A 25,117-nucleotide genomic window follows, 5' to 3' on the forward strand; every position below is an offset into this window, starting at 1 on the left:
ATGTCATGCTTCTTGTGTGACACAAAGGGCATCCCTGTGTGAATTCCCAAATCCTTGCTAAATACCAAGGCATAAATACCTGGACTGTAGGGATAACCTACAATGACTCCATATGAACACGGCAATCTCTCTATCAGTTGCTCTGCAGGCTCTGTGTGAGAGATCTCACATAGCAAAAGTCAAATCTGCAGGCTTCTCTGTTTCCCCTCGCACTGTTCTACTATGAGTCTGAATGAGAAAGGAGCAACTGGAAGGTCAAGATGGCAACAGCAGGAGCAAATGAAGACAGCCATCAGTTCCAGGAGGCGAGAAGTGCTTAGCTACTCTGACCAAACCTTTAAAAACATTCCCCAAACAGCTTCATGAAGTTTCCACCCAGCCTGTCCCCTCCTTCACGCCACTTACCCTAGCACTCAGCCAGGCTTATTACACTTAATAAGGTACTTTTTAAATACCCTAGTGCTCACCCATCAACCCCAGAAACACCAGCATCTCTTAAATAACCTAGTGCCCACCACACAGCACTCCCAGACACCTGTAAGCATCCTGCTTCCCCACACTCAAGTGCTTTGAGCAGGGTGTGTGTGATGGGAATCAGTGACTCTCTCCTCTGTGAGGACATCACATATGGAACTGCATACAAATTAGCAGCTATGCATTTATTTATATATTATGCTAGCCCCAGTGGCCCAATCAGGACTGGGAGTTCATTGTGCTAAGTGTGGGCAAACAGTGAGATACACTCCCTGTCCCAGCGTGCTTACCATCTAGTTTACAACAAATAAATTGATGTAACCATATGTGTCACAGCACATGGGGAAAGCAATGAGAGTAAGTGGCCCTGTTACTCAATACAGTAGAGATCTGCTGTTGACACTGCTAGGTTATTTTCTGAGTGGCTCATAAAGCACATAAAATATGGTAACTTCCTTAAAAAGACTACTCAAAATGCCTTTTGCTCACTCTTCTGACCACAGGCTCAGCTAGGAATATACCAAAACCTGTATTGAAAGTGTAAACTGATAATTGTATGTGCCTAGCTGGAGGATTTCCTTGTCCTTCTAGGGGTGCGTGTGAGAGATCTGGCCAAGCAAAAGTCAAATCTGTAAATGTCCAGTTTACAAACATATATTGTGGTAAGTTGTGCTTTTTGGGCAGACGCCTGCTTTCTCTGGTTTATTGTTCTTGTGTTAAGATTCTGGATTATAAGAAATAAAGTAGTATTGTACAGCAATCTTTCAGCAATTTTTATGAATGCTGTGAACATAACATGAAACAGAATGAATATCATATTACTTGTGACCAATCAAAATGAGAAAATCAAGCTTGACATTTGAAAATATATTTGAAAATATAACATACATTTGACGTAGAATTCTCCACTCATCCAAATTTCAATAAATGTTTTAGCATGAAATATCCTAGAAAATTTCTAATTTTATAACACTGCTTCTATTAAAGAAATTCAAACCCAGAATTTTTTAAAACTGCGGTTAATCTTCTACTCTCATTTACAGGGAAGTGCAATATAGAAATTCTTGTACACTTAATACACTACAAGAAACACAATATTTAGATTGAGGTATGGATCTCTAGAATTAGTCCTATTATATTTGTGCAATTATAATATGTTCCTAAATCTTTTTATACCACTATCAGATAAGCCGAGCAGTTCTTTACAAACTGCACTTCAACCATTGGTATAGGATTTTATAATTCCAGACTATTAAATCTACAGTGTTCCCTAGGATATACCAGGAATAAATAAAATTATTATCATGTATCATCTTAGTTGAATCTACTGTCTCTTTCATTCCTTTCAGCCTTTTTGTTCTTGAAAACTTTTTCTCACAGGGTTCTCAGTCTAATAAGAGTGAGCAAAAGGTTGCTTAAACCATTTTCTGGATGAATTATTTTCACTGACTTTTCAGAGTAGAGAAGCTAATTCCCCCTTTCTGCTTTTTTTCTTGTTTAAAGACAAACAAGAACATTACTGCACCTAATTTATAGGAAGGTAGACATATAGACCTGGTCTTGCAAGTTAATCAATATGGTCAGATTCCTATATCAGCATGGAGCCCTATTTATTTTAGTGGGGCTTTGTGCAGGGGCTTGACTTTTCCTCCGTGGAAGGATGTGCGGACTTGGTGCGTAGTTATATAAAAAAGATTATATTTACAGAAAAATCTAGTCTAATAAACACAGTGCTTGCAAACAGCATTAATAGCACAAATGAAGCCATATGTTTGACTGAGAATATGCATCTGACGAAGTGGGTCTTTGCCCACGAAAGCTTATGCTCCTACACTTCAGTTAGTCTATAAGGTGCCACAGGACTCCTCGTCATATTTGACTGAGTTCTCTATTAAATATATGGGTACATTTTTCTCTTTCTAATCTCTGCATTTTTGTCCACATCAATATGGAATTTGGTTATCTTTTGAATATGTTTTTTTTTAAATAAAATTGCCTATAGGTCATTTAATCTCCCAGTCTTCAAAATTCAAGGAAATGTAAATCACTAACACCAAATGAGATGAAATATTATCCATAGGTATTGTGTGTTAGCTTTGGAAATAGCTCTTAATGTTATAGATTAGCAATAAAATGTCAAAAGTTACATTTTGAGTTATTTTGGAAAATAATTAGTTATACACTAAAGCTTTGTTTTGTAAAGGAAAGTTGACTGGTAATTTTCCACCTAGATTTATAGCTTGTATGAGATGAATCGTCATGCATTTTAATAGCAAGGTTGTGCAACATACATCTTTTGTGGTAATGTTAAGTAATTGCTATTCATGTTTCTAGGACTTCTGCTGTACATCAAAATTCATGACTGTTCCCTGTGTACATTAATAAGTCAAAAACTTATTTTTCCTGAACCGTTTCTGAATTGAACAAAATCTTCAAAGATTTTGAGACTCAATCATCACTAATCAGGAGCAAAATATTAGGAGTCACATAGCCTGGAATGAGGCAACTTTCCCATATTTTCTCATGAGATCAGTTGTAATCAACTGTGATCCAACTGTGATCCAACAAAACTATGCTTAATACAAGGCCTAGAATCAGGAGGTGGGGGAGTGGTAGAAAAGTCACTTTAAGCCATTTTTTCCATTCCCTAATCTCAGGGATGACTGCCTAAGAGCTATTCTAAATTATATTACCTATATTCATGTCCTAGAGGCTTCTTCATCAATGAGAGATCACTAAGGCACAGAACGAGCTCACAGAAGTCCTTTCTACCATCAGACATGCCCCAGAATTATTCAGGAATGCCCCAAACCAAAGGGAATATGCAGGTGGTGTATGTTCTTGCATTAGGGAGAAGTTCAACTACCTTGTTAGATAATCATCCATTTAGGCCATTGGCCCAAAAGATCAGGGAGCTAGGACTGGACCCCATAAGAGGCATGATAATAGTTAGCGTCACCTTGTTTCTTAATAGCTTGTTATCCATAATCCATGCTTTAACCAAATATATTAATCAATGAAAGATTGCTATTCCTATATAAAATCAGCATTTTATGGTTAGTTGCTCTCTTCCTGGATGAAAGTGTGTGTGTCTATATTTTAGATGTAACTGTAGCTGCGCAATGAGCAGATGGCACAAAATAAATAAAATGTCAGGTTATAGGGAAGGCTTATTGTTATGTTGATCCCAATCATTGATAAAAAAAGCAATGATATATCTGAGATACATGAATGATATTTTCATTCTCTGGACAGATGACCTAAATTTCTTCATAGATTTCTAATACAACTTAGACAACCACCAACTTGTTATCCATTTGACTATCTCTAAAACACATCCACCCTACCATCCTCTTCCTGGATACCACAATGAGCTTCAACAATGGAACCATAGAGACATCTATATAAAAGAAACCAGTAGATCACCACACAAAGTTACATATCCAGAAAGCACCCCAACCACAGCAAAAAATCAGTTATCTACAGTCAAGAACTCAGATGCCACAGAATATTCTCCGAGGAGAAACTGTGGTTTAAACACATTTAAAATCTAATTCACCAAATTAAGACATTCCACGAAAGAGGTTGATCTCATCTAACAATGATAATTAATGATCTAGATGATGGAATAAATTGTCCCCTCAGCAAGTTTGCAGAGGACATGAAGGTGGTGGTGGGGAGGAGGAGGTAGATATGATGGAGGGTAGAGATAGAAACAAGAGTGTCCTACACAGATTGAAGGATTGTGCCAAAAGAAATCTGATGAGGACAAGTGCAGAGTAATCACAGGCTTGTGACCAACTGGCTAGGGGGCAAGTCTGCAGAAAAGGACTTGCAGATTACAATAGATGAGATATTGGATATGAGTCAACACTGGGTCCTTTTTGCCAAGAAGGCTAATGGTATACTGGCTGCATTAGTAAAAGCATTGCCAGCAAATCAAGAGAGGTGATTATTCCACTCTATTTGACACTGGTGAGGCCATATCTGAAGTTCCGTATCCAGTTTTGGCACCCCACTTCAGAAAGAATATGGACAAACTGACGAGAATCCAGTGGAGGACAATAAAAATAATAAAGGGCTCGGGGCACACGATTTATGAATGAGGCAAAGAGAACTGAATTTATTTATTCTGCAGGAAAAAAGACTGAGGGGGGGATTTGATAGCAATGTTAAACTACCTGACAGGGGATTCCAAAGAGGATGGAGCTCATCTCAGTGACAGAACAAGAAGCAATGGTTTCAAGTTGCAGTGGAAAAGGGGTAGGCTGGATATTAGGAAAATCTATTTCACAAGCAGGTTGATGAAGCACTGGAATGGGTTATCTATGGTGATGGTGGAATCTCTATCCTTAAAGGTTTTTATGGTCAAGCTTGACAAAGCTCTGGCTGTAAGGATTTAGTTGGGGTTGATCCTACTTTGAGCAGGGGGTGGGATTAGATTCCCTCCTGAGGTCTCTTCCAACTATGCTAGAACAGTACATGCAAAAACTGCAGACATATCTTCACTGATACAATGACCGATACCTATCATTCCTACAAATACACATGGGCTACGTCTACACTGGCATAATTTTCCGAAAATGCTTTTAACGGAAAACTTTAACATTTTCGCGATCGGGGCTTTTTTGCGGAAAACAGTACTATGCTGTCTACACTGGCCCTTTTGCGCAAAAGTCTTTTGGAAAAAGACTTTTGCCCAAACGGGAGCAGCATAGTATTTCTGGAAAAGCACTGATGATTTTACATGAGATCGTCAGTGATTTTCCGGAAATTCAAGTGGCCAGTGTAGATAGTTGGCAAGTTTTTCCGGAAAAGCTGCTGATTTTCCGGAAAAACTTGCCAGTCTAGACACAGCCATGTGGGTTTACATAATCCAGTGCACTGAATGCTTCAGTCAAAACAGACAGTCACTATGCTTTTGAATAAACTCACACAGAAAAAGTGATAAAAGAAAAAAAAGCACTATATTACCAGTCACTCTATACCTGACCTCTCAGTCCCCATTCTCGAAGGAAATCTTTTAACACTTTAAAAGATGAAAGTGTGAATTTAAATTCATAACTGTGTTAAACACTAAAATACAAAGAATGAACAGAGATAATGAATTTATGTTGTATTGCAACAATGCATAATCCAGTAATGTGCTATCTGCTACACCCTTGGTAGTTACCTCCCTGCCCCTTCCTGTTTTCCTTCTATGATTGGGAGTTTGTGGTGGTGTTTACTGGCCACTTCAACTTCAATGATCCCTTGAAATGTGTGTTAAATACTTATGCTAAGACAGTGTGTCAAACTTCTGGCCTACAGGCCATCCCCAGCTGGAGTGATTGCACAATCCAATCTAGGACTCCCAGTGGACCAGGGGAGGGCTGTCCATTACCAGCCCTCAAGCCCTGTCCCTTTCTGCCATTACCCTGCCTCTCCCCCTATAACCAAGGACATGGCTTTGGGGATCATGGGCAGCGAGGTCTGGCACAGCAAAAGTGATCAGGCCCTTTACACTCCCCATGGCAGCAGGACCTGCAGGGAAATGGAGCACAGCAGAACAAGTGCACCCATCTAATGTGCTCTGCTTCCATGTGGCTCCTGCTGACATGGGAAGTGCAGGGGATGGGGTTCAATCACTTATGTCATGCTGCAGCAGTCCCCCCTACACACACAATGATCCTTAAAGCGGAGTCCTTGGGGACCAGATGCCATGAGGGGAGAGGGCAGAACAATGGCAGGAAGGGGTGGGGTTTGAGGCCAGTAATGGACAGGCCCTTCCTGCCCACTGGGAGTCCCTGGCCAGACTGCACAAGTGCTCTGCCAGGGATGGCTCATAGGCTGGCAGTTTGAGACTGTCTGTTTCATTTTGTATTTAGCTGTACATTTTAGAGACCTGAAGAATTCTGAAAACATGGAAATTTGTGTCTTTCATCAATAGATATTGATTCAGTGAAAGATATCACCTCACACACCTTGATTGTTTTACACAAAGAAGCTGTCAGTGGAGGAACAATAAGATGCAATTTTATAATGTGAGTTTTATACCATCAATTTATAAAGCTTATTGGAAACTGCTATTTTTAATATATGGATTGTGACTCTCTTCAGAAGAAGGAATTTAGTATATATTTCTTGTTCATAGGATTTATATACAACACCAAGGTATTGCATTCTACTGTTGACAATACAAAATATTCTTATGTTTCAGTAAACAGCATCAGACATCTTGGAGAATTAATCAGCAATAGCTGCAAACTGATGCATAACTAATTTTCAGGAAATTTAGATTTCATTCTGCTTTGGCCTTTCATATTTACAATAAACACTCCACTAAAATATTAATGCTTTATATCAATAGTCTTTCTAATATGAATTTATACTGATAATAAGTAACAAACATTTCAAAAACAGATTAAAACTATTCACTTTCTGCCTTGTGTTTTCAATAAACAAAAATGTTTAAAAGTCCCTGAAGTCAAATTGAGTTTAAATTGTGTTATTCTCTCCTCACATAATTAAAATTAAACACTTACATTAATATTAATCTCACATTTTGAGCCAGTCCATCCTGTTTCACAGGAGCATAGATACCCAGCTACAGAATCTATACATCTGAAACACAAAATACAATTGTACAGATCATCATTCATATTTCTAACGATAGCACCAATCATGAAATTCTAATTTAAACACATATTTACTAATCACATGAGTAGCTGATTCAACTTCTACCTAATCAATAAGATTTTTTTTCTATTAACCTTAATGGACTTTTGGATGAGGTATATTATGAGGGCTGAAGGGATTTTAAAAGAGCAGACATGCTTCTAATAAAAGAAAGACTTATCATTTTGACCTGTTGGTATGTCATAAATGAAGAGTTGCTTTTAAGTGTATTAAAGTCTAATTAATCCACATTTATTGAAAATCTCTTCATTAATGAACATGAATTGAAGAAGAACTGAGATAATGCACCAGTATATTACATTATCTTAAACAGGCAACATCTGTCATCCTTAATTGTGCTTGTACTCCTACTTTATGGGGAGAACATAATTAAAACCATCTTTATCAGCCTTCTCTTGTCAGTGAATCTTAAATATTGTAAGTTAAGTACATTTTCCTGGAGATAATAATAGTAAAATAAAAATAACCACCTTCCATGGAGACAAGGCTCTGGCAAACATTCATCAACATCTGTTTCACAGTTTGTTCCGATAAAGCCTCTTTTACAGTGACATTCATAGAAGTTTATATCATCGATGCAACTTCCACCATTGAGACATGGGGCTGATGTACATTCATCTATATTTACTTCACATCTGTTGCCTAAGTAAAAACAGAACAGCAATGACTGGAACTTTCAACTGTAAATAACAACTCTCCAAACTTAAACAAAAAAAATTAAGGTTTACTTGTTTATATTAAAAATCCCAGATGACATGTTGAACATTTCTCTGTGTTGTTCATGTATTACCTTACCATATTCAGGTGCATAGCTCATTCCAATGAGATATTCTTTATTGATGTGCTAGAAGAATATATAGGTTACAATAAATTCCACAGCTAGCATCTGTAGTTGTAGCAACTGGGCTAGAAGGGTAAATTGAAGACAGAATGATGACATTCAAAAGCACTGAACGTTTATTAGAATGGTGTTGAGAATTTATTGGAAAGAAGAATTAAATGCAGTAGGTGTGGCAGAGTGGCACAGGTGTGCTTGTGATATGACGAGATCTAAGGATTGAGTGTCAAATAACTGTGGATTGCAATATGGGGATGATATAAAATCCCAAAGTGAGTTATCAAAACAAAGAGGTTCATGTGTACCTTGAAGTTCTTATATGTATCATTTCAATGCAGAACTGTGTAAGTTGTGTCAATAGAAGGACTCAGACATCACCCGGGTCAAGGATCCTACAAATACTAAATTAGATGGAGGTAGGAGGGTAAAGAAAGGGGCTTCAACCTCCACAGAAGCCCTCCTAGATCCTAGATCGCATGAATAGGGGTAGGAAGAAGGATGTCACATCCCATAGACTATGGCACACACATGAGAGGAATCTGGTAGGTAGCTGATAGGAGAAGCATCCTTTGAAATGTTAACTTGAGAACTAACGTCTTTGACTAATAGCATTGTAACCTGATTTTCCCTGAAGGCTGAGTGAATGGCATGCATTTTTGTTGGTATAACTATTGAACATCTGAGACCATGATGTGAGCCAAAAATTGTTGTCAGAACAAGTGAACTTTAAGAAAAGTTGTTTTTCAGTGGAGGCAATATTTCAGGAATCCCTTTTTCAAAGGTCCCAATATATGGATCAACAATTAAATAGAGCCATACAGAATTTCAAGGCAATCTAACAATCTCAACTTACTTTGAAAAATATTCATTAATTCAGCATGAGAATAAACCTGGCAGGTAGACAGTAATATCCCAATCGTACAGAATGTATAAAATGAGGTACAGAAGGACTTAGTAACTTACAAAAGCACATAGAGCAGGTCCACACCAGAAGTTAAAAAAAAGACCTCTTGATTTTCAGTTTAGCATTTTAGCTACAAGAACATTGTTCTCCTCCATGATGATGCCTCGAGTACCTTAATGCAACTTTAAGCAAAATAATGTTAAGTGAATCCAATTTCTCCATAAGAGTTAATGTAAATAGCAGGGATTATGCTCCAGGGAATTTTTTCATCAGCCGAAAGGCAGAAAATGCACACACCGTATATGTTATAAGCAATTTTAAATAAGTTATTACTGTACAGGGCAATGACGATTGTAAAGCCTAGTTGAGGTGATAAAGTCAGAGGGTGGAATATTTCCCAGGGAATGTCTTCCTACTAAATGATAAACTAGCACTCAACTGAACCCTTAAGGGTTATCATGTTGTTAACTGTAGTCCCACACCACTAGAGGCAGTATGGACTGAGGTAGGAGGAAACATTATATGCACAGCTGTGACTGCAAACAATTCCTTGCAGAAACTGAACATGATGGTGAGTCCACACTATCCCACAAGAGTACACCACACTTTCCTTCAGACGTGCATCTATGGCTGCACAGTGCCAGGGGTGTGTGTGTGTGTGTGTGTGTGTGTGTGTGTGTGTGTGTGTGTGTGTGTGTGTGTGTGTGTGTGTGAGAGAGAGAGAGAGAGAGAGAGAGAGGGGCTAACAGACTTATAGTACCCCTTTAAATACGCTGACCCCATTTCAAGTATACTGCCCTTGGAAGCAGACCAGGGATTCCAGACACAGGATTCTGTAGCTGTGATATCTTGCTTTGTGGATATGGAGGAGCATATGGAAGGTGGGGGGCATCCTGACATCAGCATGCCTCTCTCTCTCCCTTCCTGCCCCCCCATCCTGCTTCCAAATCCCCTACAAGGTCAGGCTGCTTTATTCAGAAAATCCTGCCAATCGTGGACAAAGCAGGCAGCCAAACATTATAAGGGAGCATTGCACACCATTGCTCAAGTAGATAAGAAATGTAAAAATGAAACAATATTAACTGAGACAATGGTAAGTGAGGAATTACTGTATCTCAGTCAGATTATTAGATTTAAAGTACTAGTGACTGGCACATGTGCACAGATGCTTGTAGGTAAGAATTTTCTACATTAAACTCCTGTTCCCCATGGCAGAACACAAAATATTTGGAAATGTGTAAAATGTTGGCGCTGTCAGCAGAGAGGCCCAATTTGTGCCAAGCGTATTTGTGATACCATCCCATCAGAGAATGGAAAGTCTACCTTGTGATTTAGCTATTCAAATGATATGATTCTATCCCCACCTGCATGCTCCCTACCAGATCATATTTGTTTTAGTTTTGGGGAAACTGTGCATGTTCAATTTTGTGTTCAGTATTCACAAAATCTCCTAATGTGGACTTTGAAATGAATTGCTTGAAGAAATATGGATTATTCCCACTGGAAGGCAATAATAATAATAAAAAACAATTGGCTGTGGCTGTTTTTGTTGTATTTTATTCATTAAAATGTTTAGTTTTATCAGAATCAGGTAATCCAACCACTTGATCAAATAGTGTTGATATTTGAGTACCTAGCGTTCTCTCTTACTTTCTTTCTCGCCTAGTAACAACACTTTCAAATATTAGCTTCACATTCTACTATTTAGTGATTCCAATATTATGTGCTGTAAATTCTTTTATTCAAAGTGAATGAGGAATTGTTGACTTGCTATATGGTTAAAAAAGTCTTAAATCTATTGCAGTCTTGTACATTCCTGTATATGTGATTGAAGAAGAAAAAGTGGTAGTTTTTCCTGATGATTAACACCTTGTAAATAAAAACATTCTTCTATGCTTTTCTGATCCACCCTTATTTCTGCTACATCAATCCACTACTACAAAGATATAGAATTAATTTTTGCTTGAACAGTTCAATACAAAACAAAATGAAAATCTATTATTTTACTGTGGGGGAAAAGATTGCATGACAAACTTATTATGTCATTAAATAATTACAAACATGTATTTTCTGGAGATCAAACCTACTGTGAGAAAGGATATTTTATATCTCCACCTTCATTATCATCCTGTAAATCCTAACATAATGAAGCTCGCAGCAGTACACTAACACAGATTTCTACAATGCAGAAATAGTCTCAATTTAAATTATATTGATCGAGAAAGAAATATGTATTCAGGACCCCAGAATAAGAGAGAAATATTGAAACTATTAAGAGAAAAATAAAAAGAGTAGAAAGGATCATTTTTACTGTCTCTGAAAGAATTTGACCCACTATATTTTATATTCACAACTAAGGAGAAAATTCCAGTAAAATGTTATAAAAAAGATTGATGAGTGAAAATAAATCTAATATCACATTTAAGAAAAGAAAGGGAAGACATTTATATTTCTTAGACTAAACTATGAAACATAGTTGTTTTTGTTGACCAAAGAAAATAAAACATTAATACAATATATTTCCTTAACTACTTCCTCTCTCTAGGGAAAACAAAATAAGATTGAATTTAGAAATTTAAATGCTAATTCAAGTATATATTAGTAGACATCAGTCTATTCTTATACTAAGTGTCTCTGTCTTTCTCAGTATTCCATCTTATTCCCTGTCCTTTCTGAGAAAATCCTTATTTTGCAAAGGAATGAAGAGAGAGGCAGAAATTTACTTTTTCTTAGAAAATGAACAGAATTAAGTATATAGAGGAATTTGATGATCAGGGATTGATGATCAGATATGGGTACTGAAGATATGATTACTAGCTAAAAATGTCAAGCAGCATTCCCTGCTGAATTTCCATAATTATGGGCACAACAATTATGAAAATAGGGTAATGTAGCTTTGAGCTGGGGTATCTTTTAAAAGTTTATCTGGCATGCTGTGAAATGGAGGCTTCTGGGCAGTCAAATATTCTGGTTAACTAAAAATTCAGGGTGTGAGCTGGGGCTCTGGGCTGAGGAAGGGGTTTAGGACATGGTGAATGTTCTGGCATTGGGATGAGAGCATTGGCCAGGTTAGGGCCACAAATAAGGAGTTCAGGGCATGGGAGGGGTATCAGGGATGCAGCAGAGGTTCAGTATAGAAGGAGATGAAGGCTCTGGCCAGGATGCAGGCTCTGGGATGGGCCTGGGGCTGGCAATGATGAATTAATAGCTCAGGAAGAAGTTCGGGTTCAAGCTTAGGGAGGAAGTTTGGGTACAGGAGGAGGTTCAGGGCTGAGGGTTGGATCATGGGAAGGGTTGTGGGGCATGGCTTCTGGGAGGGAGCTCAAGGCAAGGGGTTGGAGCACAGGAGGGTTTTGGGGATGTTAGATCCAGACTTGTGGAAACTGAAACATATCCCTGCTGCTCCCAGGAGGAAATTCAGCTAGGTGACTCTGTCCACTGCCTAGCTCACAGTCACCACCTCTGAAGCTTCTATTCACCACGGTTCCAAGCCAGGGTAGGGCAAAAGCTAGTATACAGAGCCCTTGTGTCTGTTTCTTTATGTAGAAGCATCAGGGATGTGCTGTTGCTTTTGGGGAGCCAAACGGAGTCAGATATGGAGCCTACCAGTTCCAAACTATAAGATGTACTTTCAATGAACCAGAAACACTGGTTTCTAGAGCTTTTCATTTGGTACAGGACCAAAAAACATAATTTTATACTGTAATTGCAAAATCAGGCCATTGTAGTCCTGCAGTCCTTACAAAATAAAGATCCATGGGGAGACCAAGCTTAGTCTGAGATTTCCATTCTGAAAAAAATTTGCAACACTTGCTATGAATACAGATGGTACTCATTATAAGAATGACTTGTACAGAAAGGTAGAAAGGTGAAAATAAATGTATATTACAGTGTAAAAAAAGGAAAGAAGAAAAAAATCATTATACTACTTTGTTCTTTTGCAGAAAATAGATGCTAAATAATAGGATATAGAATACTTTTTTTTAAATGGGTAAATATTTTAACTCACATTTTTTACTAAAGTAATTTAAATTTATAGCTTTAAACTTTGTGTATAAATGTGATATACATTTGTAAACAATACCCCAGGAATAATTTTTAGTTTCACTGGAAAAATCTGGTCCATTATGTATAAGCATTTACATTTAAATGATTTCCACAAGACAAATGCACAAAGTTTGTAATATGTCAAGCTTCAGCCACAAAAAAATGGGTAAGCATTTATGACTATAAAATATGCAGTTTGTCATCATCTGTTAGTATAGTTGTCAAATCACTTGAAACCTGTCTTCCTTTGAATCCTAGTGAGTACCACTATGGAAGTCTTTGACCTTTAAGTGTAAAATCAACTTCTAAATCATGAAAAACGTACAGTATCAATGTTTTGTAATTCTGTCTATCTAAGGTAAGCGGCATGGTACCATGGATAGGGTATTTGATTAAAAGTATGCAGACTGGGGCCACGTACATAAAAGTACTTAAGTGTTCCAATGCCTAAAGCCTAGTTACACAGCCACCTAGTGGAATTCTCGTCCCTGAGTTAAGCACCTAAGCTTAAGTGCATGGGGAGAATTGGGCAACTAATGAAGGAATCTTCATAACATCTTGAGTTGGGAGAAGTATCATGACTTGGGAGAAGCAAAATGCAAAGGAACAGTAGGGGGCTCCTTTTCCATGCTTTCAGACTCCTAGCTTCCATTGATCTGTTCTTTAGTTACCTGACTAAGGGTACGTCTAGACTACATGCCTCTGTCACCAGAGGCATGTAGATTAGGCTACCAGGCATAGGAAAATGAAGCAGCGATTTAAATAATCGCTGCTTCATTTAAATTTACATGGCTGCCGTGCTGAGCCGATCAGCTGTTTGTCGGCTCAGCGCGGTAGTCTGGACGTGCGGGTGTCGACATCAAAGGCATTTGTCGACCACCCAGGTATGCCTCCTGGGATGAGGTTTACCTGGGTGGTTGACAAATGCCTTTGATGTCGACACCCGCACGTCCAGACTACTGCGCTGAGCTGACAAACAGCTGATCGGCTTAGCGTGGCAGCCATGTAAATTTAAATGAAGTGGCGATTATTTAAATCGCTGCTTCATTTTCCTATGCCTGGTAGCCTAATCTACATGCCTCTGGCAACAGAGGCATGTAGTCTAGACTTACCCTAAGAGACTTCATTCATGGGATGAGAAAGGCAGTCCCCAATAATCTGGTGGATAAGGTACCTAACTGGGATGTGGAAGACCCAAGTTTAACTTCCTGTTGTGCCTGATTTGGAATAAGGAGTTGATCCCGAATTAAAGGTGAAGGCCCGAGAAGGCAGGCTTTCCATTTTTCCTCTTGGAGCTGTTTCACCTTATATAAATATTTAAATAGTCACTGGGCTCAGGGACTTGAATCTGGGTCTCTCACATCCCAGATCTGTGCCCTGCCCAGTGGGCTGTAGAGTTAAAATCTCTTCAAGCCTATGTAGAGAACATAGTAGTAATCAAGTGTAACCCCTTGGACAGAGCAGTGTTGGGCAGGTTCAGGAAACCTAGAGAGGGAGGTTTTGGCCTGTCCCAGGCTGTGACCTTGATTCAAAGACCGAGATGATCCAAAAGGTCACAGAAGAAGTGGCACAAAAGAAGCAAGAGACAGTAGAGGGGAGAGAAGGAGGGCAGGAGAAAACTGCAGCCAGAGGCTCTCTGGGTAGGGTCCCAGAGTAGTAGGTGGGCCTGGTCCTAGATGTTTTTCTGCAGTACTTCTTCATTTCCCATTTTGTATGCGTGCAACTGGTAGTTCCTTCCTAATTGGAGTACTTTGCATTTGTCCTTGTTGAACTTCATCCTATTTACCTCAGACAATTTCTCCAGTTTGTCTAGATCATTCTGAATTATAATCCTGTCCTCCAAATCACTTGCCACCACTCCCAACTTGGTATAATCTGAAAACTATAAAAATATACTCTCTCTGATATTGTCTTAATCATTGATGAAGTTGTTGAGAAGTACCAGTCCCAAAACTGATCTCTGCAGAACCCCACTCGATATACCTCTCCAGCATGACTGTGCACCATTGATATCTGCTCTCTGGGAATGGTTATCCAACCAGTTATTCATCCACCCAATACTACCCCCATCTACATTGTATTTTCCTAGTTTATTAATGAAAAGGTTATGTAAGACTGTATCAAAAGCTTTATTAATGTCTGCGTAGAGCAAATCTACCACTTCTCCCTTATCCAGATGGCTTGTTATTCTATCAAAAAAGCTATCAGGTTGGTTTGACATAGTTGGTTCTTGCCACATCCATGCTAGCTGTCTCTTACTTATCTTATTATCGTCTACATTGTTGCAAATAGATTCCTTAATTATTTGCTCATTATTTTCCCTGGTATAGAAGTTAAAATGACTGATCTGTAGTTTCCTGGGTTGTCTTTATTTCCCTTTTTATATATAGACACTGTATTTGCCCTTTTCCAGTCTTCTGGAATCTCCCGTCTCCCATGATTTTTGAAAGATAATAGCTAAAGGGTCAGATATCTCCTCAATCAACACTGTGAGTATTCAAAGATGCATTTCATCACGTCCTGGTGATTTAAAGACCTCTCACTTGGATAAGTAATCTTTAACTTATTCTTTTCCTATTTTAACTTCTACACTTCTCTCACTGTAGTTACTATGTTAGGCACCTAACCACCAACAACCTTCTTGCTGAAAACTGAAACAAAGAAGTCATAAAGTACCTTTGCCATTTCCACATTTTCTGTTATGAAAGATTTAACATAACCCCCAGATTGCAAACACAAGTAACATGGTCAGTATATTTTTGTGAGCGGATTTATTTTCTTTCCTTTTTTTCGGGGGTGGGGGGTTTACTTCGACATTAATAAAGTTTCAGTTGAAAAAGTTAAATCTTTGACAGGTTTTGTTTTGACTTGGCATGACTTTTACTTTGTTATGACATTAACCATAGTTTGAATACAATTTTTATATTTTGAAGGGGTTCTGTTTGTTTTGTTTTGCTGGTAGAATTTCCCTTGATAATCTTTGGTTTTTCTTTCTTAGTGCTTATTTTTGGCATTTTCATGACATTTGCTACTCAGCTATTTCTGTTGCTATATGTCATAGTGCTGAAGGTAAAAATATTTTGATTTTGTAAACCAAGCATACACCCTCCCTCTCTCTCTTTCTCTCTGCTGGATGTAATGCAATCTACTGAGTGCAAAATGATTTGCACTGTTAAAGCTTAAAACTGAGGAGGATGCTGTTTTTTAGGCATTTTTCATTACTTGTGTTGCTACAGGCTTGAAAAAACAGATTTTGTTGGAGTCTTCAAAGATATTAGCAAATGCAAGTGATTCATTGATGACAAATTGCTACTTCTTAGATTCAGAAAGAACACTAGAGGCGGAGTAAGAGCCACAGGGTAGTTGTGGAATAATCACAGCAGACACACAATAATTGAAAAAAAAAATACCCTAAATTATATTTAAAGCAGTGACTTGGTTATGGTAAACAGCAGTAGTGAAGAGGAAAGGAAATAAATATAGTATATGAATTGTCATATGGTACTAAATCAGAATACTGGTACACTGATGGCAGCTGAATATCCTAGGGACAAAAAAAGACTAACACTGAATAGAAATGTTGCAAAACACTCGGTTCAAAATCTCATCATATACAAGTAATTTGGCTAACACCAGAGAGTGTCTGGAAAAAATGAATTTCCTTTATTATATGAATAGTCCTCCCTTCTAATTAGATAATTAGCTGATTAGTGGACATAGCCAAGGACATTCCAGGTATTTAGATAAAGTAAACTGCTTTGACTGGTAAAATGCTCATATTGTCTCTAATCTCACCTTAAAGGCGTATCAAGAAGGCGTAAAAAAACGTAAAAAACAATGGTCCTGTAGCAATTTAGGGCACATCTACACAGCAGACAAAAGTCGAATTAAGCTACATAACTTCAGCTATGTCAATTGCATAGCTGAAGTTGAAATAGCTTAAATTAGCTTTTGGCACTGTCTACATAGCAGGAAGTCGAAGGAAGAACACTCTCCTGCAGGTTACAGGAGTCAGAGTAAGAAGTTCTCCAGCTCACCATTATTTTGAAATAATAGCTTGCTGTATAGATACGCTCTTTATTATTTTGAATAACTTCAGTTATTCCAAAATCATGCTGCTGTGTAGACTTAGAGACTAACCAAAAAATATATAAATAGTATCATGAGCTTCCATGGGCACAACCCATTTCTTCAGATGACATATATGGAGCAAGAGGCACAGAGTTTGAATTACAAAGTACAGAAAGAGGGGAGGGGAGGAGAAATCTTTTCCAATATCAGGTATCAAGGTAGCTCGTTCACTCAGTTTTTACTGGTTCTTCACTTGTCTTGGATACCAAATAGCCAGAATAGTACAAACAGCCTTCCATTACTTTCATCTTGTCAGAAAAGTACATCCCTTCCTCTTAAGTGAAGATCTAGAAATAATGATCCCACATTTTGCCTGGACTATGTTATTTTCTTGGGATGGAAATAATACTAAATCCTATTTTGTATAGGCTGCTGTAGTATACTTTTTTAGAATGACAAAACCCACTTAGAATACATTATAAATGTGAAATGTACAATGATTAGACCAGGTTATGAAGTTTTTGTCCTACAGAGGTTAAAAAAATAGGTTAATGACAAAATGTAATTAGTATCATTAACCTAACAAATGGGTAGAGGTAAAGGAAAGGGAGAAGCGGATGATAAAAATATTAGCACACTTTAATACAAAACTGCTTGGCTGCACATTGAAGCTGTGTCATCTCCTAATACCACTTTCTAGAGTACTTTCATGTGCTCAGGTTGCGCACACATGAGTGGAGAGGACAAGCAGTTGAAAGTAATTTTTATGAGTGATGAAGATAAGAAGATGGTAGGTAACAGTCAGCATGGATTTGTAAAGACTACATCATGTCAAACCAAACTGATAGCTTTCTTTGATAGAATAAGGGAGAAGTGATTTAGATAATGGCATAGAGAGTAAGCCTATATATTCTGCAGATGACACGAAGCTGGGAGGATAGGGGCCTGGACTTGATGATCCCTTGAGGTCCCCCTTCCAGTTCTCATAATCTATGAATCTAGGACCAACCACAACCATGGATAGGAAAGTATGGCCATGGATTGGTATTTAAATTTGGAGTTGACGACTCATTTAAACATCATTACATAGCAGTTTTAGCAGTAAATGCATCCCAAAAGTACAAGTGTAGCCACTGTAATTTAGCTGCCCCATGGTCAAGAAACTGAAAAGGTGATGCTTGTGCTGAGAGCAGCTAAGCCAAGCTATTGTTCTCATACAAGCTGTCAAACAGTTTATGAAGTTTCTGAGCAACTTATTACCAAGATATAAAATTTATAATAAAATGTCTGCTCAGATTATTCCTGTTTTAGTTAAAATATTGGTTGAAGAAATCATCTGGCTCAGTGAATCCTATGGATCAAGGAGAGAAACTGTTTGCTGAGATGGCCTTAGCAAGACTACAAATGTCTCCAGAATACTAGTCTTGGCATGATGCCACAAATGACAGCAATGACCTGAAAACCTTCCAGTAATTGTTCCAACATAAATGAAATTTTGAATTCCAGCAAGTGAAAGATTCCTGTGTAAAATGACGATGTGGAACATTTCTCTCAAACAATGCCTTCAGATATACATTGGTTTTGACTGAAGATTAAAAAGATTTTTCATGTCTCACAAATTATATTAGAGATTGGTGTATGTGTGTTGTCCTCCAATGAGCTAATAATTAGATTCACTATGTACATAGCAATGAGTATTTACAAAATGCTCGTTAATTGTTTTAATTGTATTTTGTGCATTATCTATTAGCAAAAACCCCTACATTATATAACCTGATATCAATGAGCCAGATATCAAATATATACATATATATATATCCACCATATTTTTGAGAAATATAGAAAATATCTTCTTTTGGGGACAGAGAAGAAAGAGAGAGAAAGAAAGAGAGAATGTGTTTGTGTGTGAATTGCCACAACACAGAAGACTAGAGAGTGACACAAAATGTCTGAAGGAGCAGTTAAAAGCATATGCTATGGACCCAGAACGCACCTCAGGGCTACGTCTACAGTGCGTATTGTTGCGCAAGAAGATATGCAAATGAGATGTGGCGATTAATATCGCTGCACCTCATTTGCATACCTAATGAGCCACCATTTTTTTGGAAGGGGCTTTTGTGCAAGAAGGAGCTGTCTACACTGCTCCTTCTTACGCAAAAAACCCCTCTTGCGCAGGAGCCGTTCTTCCTGAATATAAACGGCAGAACAGGGTTCTTACGCAAAAAAACCCTCCTGCGCAACAGGGTTTTTTGGTGCAAGGAGCAATCTAGACAGCTCCTTCTTGAGCCAAAGCTCCTTCCACAAAAAATGGTGGCTCATTAGGTATGCAAATGAGGCACGGTGATATTCGTCACTGCACCTCATTTGCGTATCTTCTTGCTCAACAACGTGCAGTGTAGACATAGCCCAGAAGTCTCGGGGTCATGGTACAGACTGAAAATAAGCTATTTCCTGCTATTTGATTCCTTCTGTGTTCAGAGACACTGTACATTCTTCATAAATAAACAAAACCATATCAAAGAAATATCTGACTGCCTTCATTTTTTCCTCCTATCTTGAACTACTAGACCTGAAATTTTTGACTGGCTGCTTAGATAAAAAGGGGCAACATCATTAATCATTGTAATAAAAAAGCAATTCTATAGTTTTCTGTTATTCATAAATAGCACTTTATCCGTTAGCCCTTCAGAAGCCTGCTATTCATGTTTCGGCTTCATTTCTTATTACAATTTTTAAAAGCTCTAAATAGAAGGTGGTTGCATTGTGCTTTTGAAGAGACATAGTAATGAACCACACAGAACATTGGTATGCCATCTTACAGTAGGTACACTGAACATGCAAATTGCACAGTTATGTATGTATAGGACTCTTGACATTCAGCTATTTCCCTACCAAAAGACAAGTATTTTGGTGCCTAAAGGAACAGATTTCTCACCTAAATCTAATTATATTTGAGAAAATGAACAGTGTCATCATCAAGTTTCTAATCACTAAATCAATGTGTTTACATAGCAATAGATGCTGTTGTAAGGGACTTCTTATGAACAGGCCTTATAATAATATATTTTGAGCTGCATCTGTACACACAAAAAATGCCAGTAACTGACTATCTCCCTAGGGACTGGATTGATTCAGCTAGCTGCAGGGATTTTCTTCTCCCTAAAAGCTGGGTTTTTAGTTGTCTGGTAGCTCTAGTCATTTATCACTACAAATCCTTCTCTAGAGTATCCATACCGAATGGTCACTTCCTAATGACAAAGCAGCCTCTATAGGATACTTCAAAGTAAATATATATCTCATGTTCCAAACCATCTTTTACTGTTCCTGCAGCCATGAATATAATTCAAAATTTGGGCTAAAATATTCTAAAATTTTGGCTGCTAAATTCCTATTTTAAAAAATGACTTAGACATCTAAATATTAACGGAACTTGTGATTTAAATGGATATCTCCTACATCCCAGGTAAGTGTGTTAGCCACCGGGCTATAGAATCGATCTCTCTTGTTAAAATTATTAAATATTCATTGGTGCCAAGTGCAAGAACTTGAAAAGAAGAGATTGAGAGTGACTCTTTTTAGCCTTTAGTTTTAGGCACTGCTTAGGAAGCAGACAACCTGGTTTCAAATCCCTGTTCCAAATCAGAGAGTAGAGATTTGAAAAGTATTCCACAACCCAAATTCTTGCCTTCAAAAAAGAAAAAGAAGGATGTCCATGAAATATTCAGATTTCACAGGAACCTGAACTTTGCTGCTCTTTTATTTTATTATTCGGATTAGCCTGAACAGGGCAAACCTGAAAGTACAGGCCTAGTCAGTCTGCAAATGAAATTAGTCATTTTTCTATTGGCCTCAGAATTATCCTGTTTCACATGGAGTAACCAAGAGTTCTCCAAAAAACTTCTTTGGTCATAAAACTTATCTCCCTAAGACATCCATCATACCACTGCCACTTACATGGTGAGTCAGGAAATAATTTTATACTTGAAAATAAAATAATTTTTGTATGAACATGAAAAATATTTCATGAGGCATGTTCAGGACATTTGAACTATATTTTGCTAGACAAAGAATATTCAGAGTGCAAAGCTTAGAAAAGAGAAAAGATTAATAGTGCAATCAAGGAACAAACCTACAGGGAAAGTGTTCATTATCATACATTTTATCTAATTACATATTCCTCTTAATATGTTATAATATGCAGTTAAAAGAAAGTAATATTAATTGTTTAACTTACATTTAATTCAATATCGCCAGGGCTTGACAAATAATGCCTGCAACCTGGAAGAGCTGGGTTTGGGCTATCTGCGCATGTGCAGAACAATCTGCGCATGTGCAGATCGTCAGACAGCACAGCAGGCGAGCCCTGAATATCGCACTCAGATTTTTTTCCTGTCTTATGCTTTTTATAATAAACAGTGCACATTCATTGATTTGGGGTAATTGAGATGATTCCGTTCAATTTTTTATGTTCTTTGTTTTCACTTCAGTTTCAAAATGTTGTCTATATTTCACGAGTTCTAAATCAGAGGAGTAAAAAATATTGTTAACACAGAATTAAGGTGATCTGGTGATAACTTATCTGGTGATAACTGGAATGTCAAGCTAAAGATAAATGCATAGCTGCACAGCTGATATCTATGGGAGGGCTTTAATTGCCTTAACAATGAGAGGAGGTGTTCCATTATACATCAAAATATATCTATGCTTCTTCTGAGGTTTCAGTGGCAGTGAGAGGTAGACCAGTTGAAAGCCTCTAAAAAAAAATTCAAGTGGGAAAATAGAAGTGATATTAATGCAATGGTCTTTTATAGACCACCAAACTATGAGGAGGAGACGACGACATCTATAGAAGAAATAAAATAAATATCCACTAAACAACATGTGGTAGTTATGGGCAATTTTTAACTGCCTAGACAGCTGTTGGAAAAGTAAAATGGCAAAACACAGTAAGTTCTTTGAATGTATCAGAAACAATTTTTTTCTTTCAAAAACTAAAGGAGGGAGGGGAGGAATAACCAAGGGAGAGAGCCATTTTAGATTTCATTCTGACCAACAGGGAGGAATGGCTTGTGAAAGATGGACAGACAGGGAAGTACAAGTGAACAATGAAATGATGCTAGTCAGGATAATAGACAGTAATGTCAGTATACCAGTTGCTTAACCACGGGCCAAGCATTTGTAGTCATCTCAGTAAAGGAGAGCTTTAGTATGGAATTTGAAGGAGAACAGTGAATTGAATTTTTGCATGTTTATGAAGTGTTTCCTTCCCTCTCCATCCCCTTACATCTAGGTGAAGGGCATCATTGGGAGAAACCATAAAGGTGTTTTTTTGTAAACTATGAATTCACATTTGTCCAAGTCTACTAAATTCTGCTAGACTTGACCTGTAGCATACTTTGACCTACAGTATCTATACTTTCTAGTGTTTTTGCTGGCATGGATTCTACTGTTCCCTGAATAAAGGAAGCAAAACAACCCACCATTATATTTGTCAAAGCACCTTTAACCATTATAAGCTGCAGCTACATTAGGGCTATGTCTACACAGCAGCATTATTTTGGAATAACTACTACTGTTCCAAAATAACAAAGAGAGCATCTACAAGCAAGCCATTATTTTGAAATAATGATGAGCTGGAAAACTTCTTACTCCAACTACTGTAACCCTCATTTTATGAGAAGGAAAATTGAAGGAAGACTGTTCTTCCCTTGACTTCCTGCTGCGTAGACAACATCAAAAGCCGAATTAAGCTATTTTGATTTCAGCTATGCAATTGATGTAGCTGAAGTTGGGTAGATTAATTCGACTTTTGCCCTGCTCTGTAGACATGCCCTAAGAGGCTTTGCCAGTACTTTACTAGCGTAGACCTGACATGTCAGATCCCTAATTGGATATACAGGGCTGTCATTTAGAAGAAAGCAAAACACCTTTCCTTGTAAATGAAGCATATTAGATATCGAACCAGTGACATAGTAAACAGGAAGCAACACAAAAGTTTAGGGTCTCTTTTCAGAGGAAAAAACACACAAAAATCTGAAAGGGCAGGAATGTCAGGTGTAAGTGGTGTTTTCTTTTTGTTAAAATTCCCTTTTCTCTTTTTATTGGTATTGCTATGTGAAAAACATTGTTTTCTTCTGCTAATAAATCAGGTAACAGACAAAGGGCTCTCTTTAAACTGCCCCCAGGAAACCAAAGAGTTCACAAATATCTCTGAAGAGACAGCTGGTGAAGTGTATTATTGGTGCTACATTATAATATTCAGAATGGTTAAAGGTAACCATTCCTAGAAGTTTTAAGACCTGGCTTGACAAATCCCTGGCTGGGATGATTTAATTAGGGTTGGTCCTGCTTTGGGCAGGGGGCTGGACTGTATGACCTCCTGAAGTCTCTTCCAGCCCTAGGATTCTATGATCCTTTGTAACTGAGATGGTGTTTATAAACCCCACCACACCAATGGGGAAAAGATTAAGGAACTGCTTTGGGCTAGGACAGCCTTACTCCTCCCTGCCACACCTGCAAGTCATGCTAGGAATGGAGGAGGGGTGTTTAAAAGGAGTAAGTGCACTTAGTAATGGGCATTTCTAGGAATGGAGTAGGATGGTGAGCTTCTAGAAAGGGGCAGGAGAGCTAACAGGGCTGGTGTCCTCCTAGAAAAGCAACACAGATCCCCTCTTCTAAACAGGCCAAGAAACTTTATCCTAAATTGTGCTGGAGTCTGTCAGGAGTGACCGCCAGTTACCCTTGCACCTTATTTAAGATGGTTCGGCTAGAGCCAGCAGTGAGACGGTTTTAACCGGTGATGAGCTAGCCCACAGTCTCCTCAGCTGCATCAACAATTTGTGAGGTAATTAGGCCCAAGGACATGAGGTATGAGAACTAGATATCAGTAGTGTTTCCTGCTAGAATCTGCTTGTGGATGTTTAGACTCCTAAGAAAAGAATAATTATAAGACAGCCGAAAGGCACTGATCTGAGGAACAGTCTCACCTGTGGACCTAGGCCGTGTGGGTGTCCAGGAACTGCCCACACTGGAGCAGCACCCGCTACTAGCCCTCGAGAGCACGGACGGAGGATCCAGGACTGTCAGTAGCAGATGGGGCATAAACATTGGGCTCTTGCTTGCCTGATTGCTTCTCCGCAGTGAGATGCACATATTTAGAAATGCGTGAAAGCTGTAAGGCATAATATACCCTGGCAATAAATCCCCTTATATTTATGCACCGGGTGTGGTTCCATTGAGTGTATCTGAGCTTTCTGTTAGAGTGACAGAATCCCAATGATTTTTGTAGTAAAATACGGCCCATCCAGGGATCATCTGGAGAGGAGGCCAAATATCTGGTCTACAACTGCCTACTGCCCCCCCCCCCTCTTTTTTTGGTTTAATTTTTTTTTTATTGTTTCACTTGCAACTCCAAGAAAGGGAAAAATAATCAGAAGACCAATACAAGAGGCTTGACTGGAATTTAATATTCTTGCTGGAAGGACTGGACTTCTGTGAGTGCACTTTTTATGTATTGTCCAAAGGGGGTGCTCTGATGAGAACAGATCTTTGACACCAATAGGAGCTACAGTCCAGAAACCAGGAAAAAGTTTTGGGGGATGTAACCAATACTTCACAGTTGTTATGCACTTGGTTCCCCCCCCCCCTTGAGTCAGGATGTATTGCATTTACCCGCTGACTCATCTCCACTATTTACCAGTTGTAACAGAATACAGGACCGCCAATCTGTTTTCCAATTATTTGCACCTATCTTCTTAATGTTCATTGAGTTGGAGACATATCATTATGAATGCATTTAAACAAAACTGAAAAGACTTCTAACTCAGGCATAAATGTCTGCTATTCTACTTGTTCACCTTCCGTTATTCACTTCAGTGAAAATGTCACACACAATTAAATTAGAAACACACAAAAAAAAACCTTGTAAGTAACTTACTTTCTTTTCTTAAAAATAAACCATATGAAAGGCATAATGTTATTTTTAGCAAACCTAGCTCAAAATATCATGAAAGTTGGCACTATATAAAAGTTACAGGTTTTCAAGTGTTAATACTTCATATCCAATTGAGAACTATAAAATCCATCGTTTTCATTTTATTTACAAA

The 25,117-nt window shown here is 38.1% G+C and overlaps 1 protein-coding gene across 1 annotated transcript in view; it reads right to left on the bottom strand.

Annotated features, from left to right (window-relative positions):
- The window catches only part of LOC112547815 (uncharacterized), a 365,550-nt gene that overhangs the window by 16,858 nt on the left and 323,575 nt on the right, over positions 1–25,117 (bottom strand). The window contains exons 16-17 of the mRNA XM_075923696.2: positions 7,623–7,794; positions 6,999–7,077 (exon numbers count right to left, since the gene is read on the bottom strand). Coding sequence (XP_075779811.2) covers positions 6,999–7,077; positions 7,623–7,794 — 251 coding nt within the window. The remainder of the gene's footprint in view (positions 1–6,998; positions 7,078–7,622; positions 7,795–25,117) is intronic.

Source organism: Pelodiscus sinensis, chromosome 3 (assembly GCF_052426305.1).
Source record: "Pelodiscus sinensis isolate ZL-2025 chromosome 3, ASM5242630v1, whole genome shotgun sequence".
Lineage (NCBI taxonomy): Eukaryota > Metazoa > Chordata > Testudines > Trionychidae > Pelodiscus > Pelodiscus sinensis.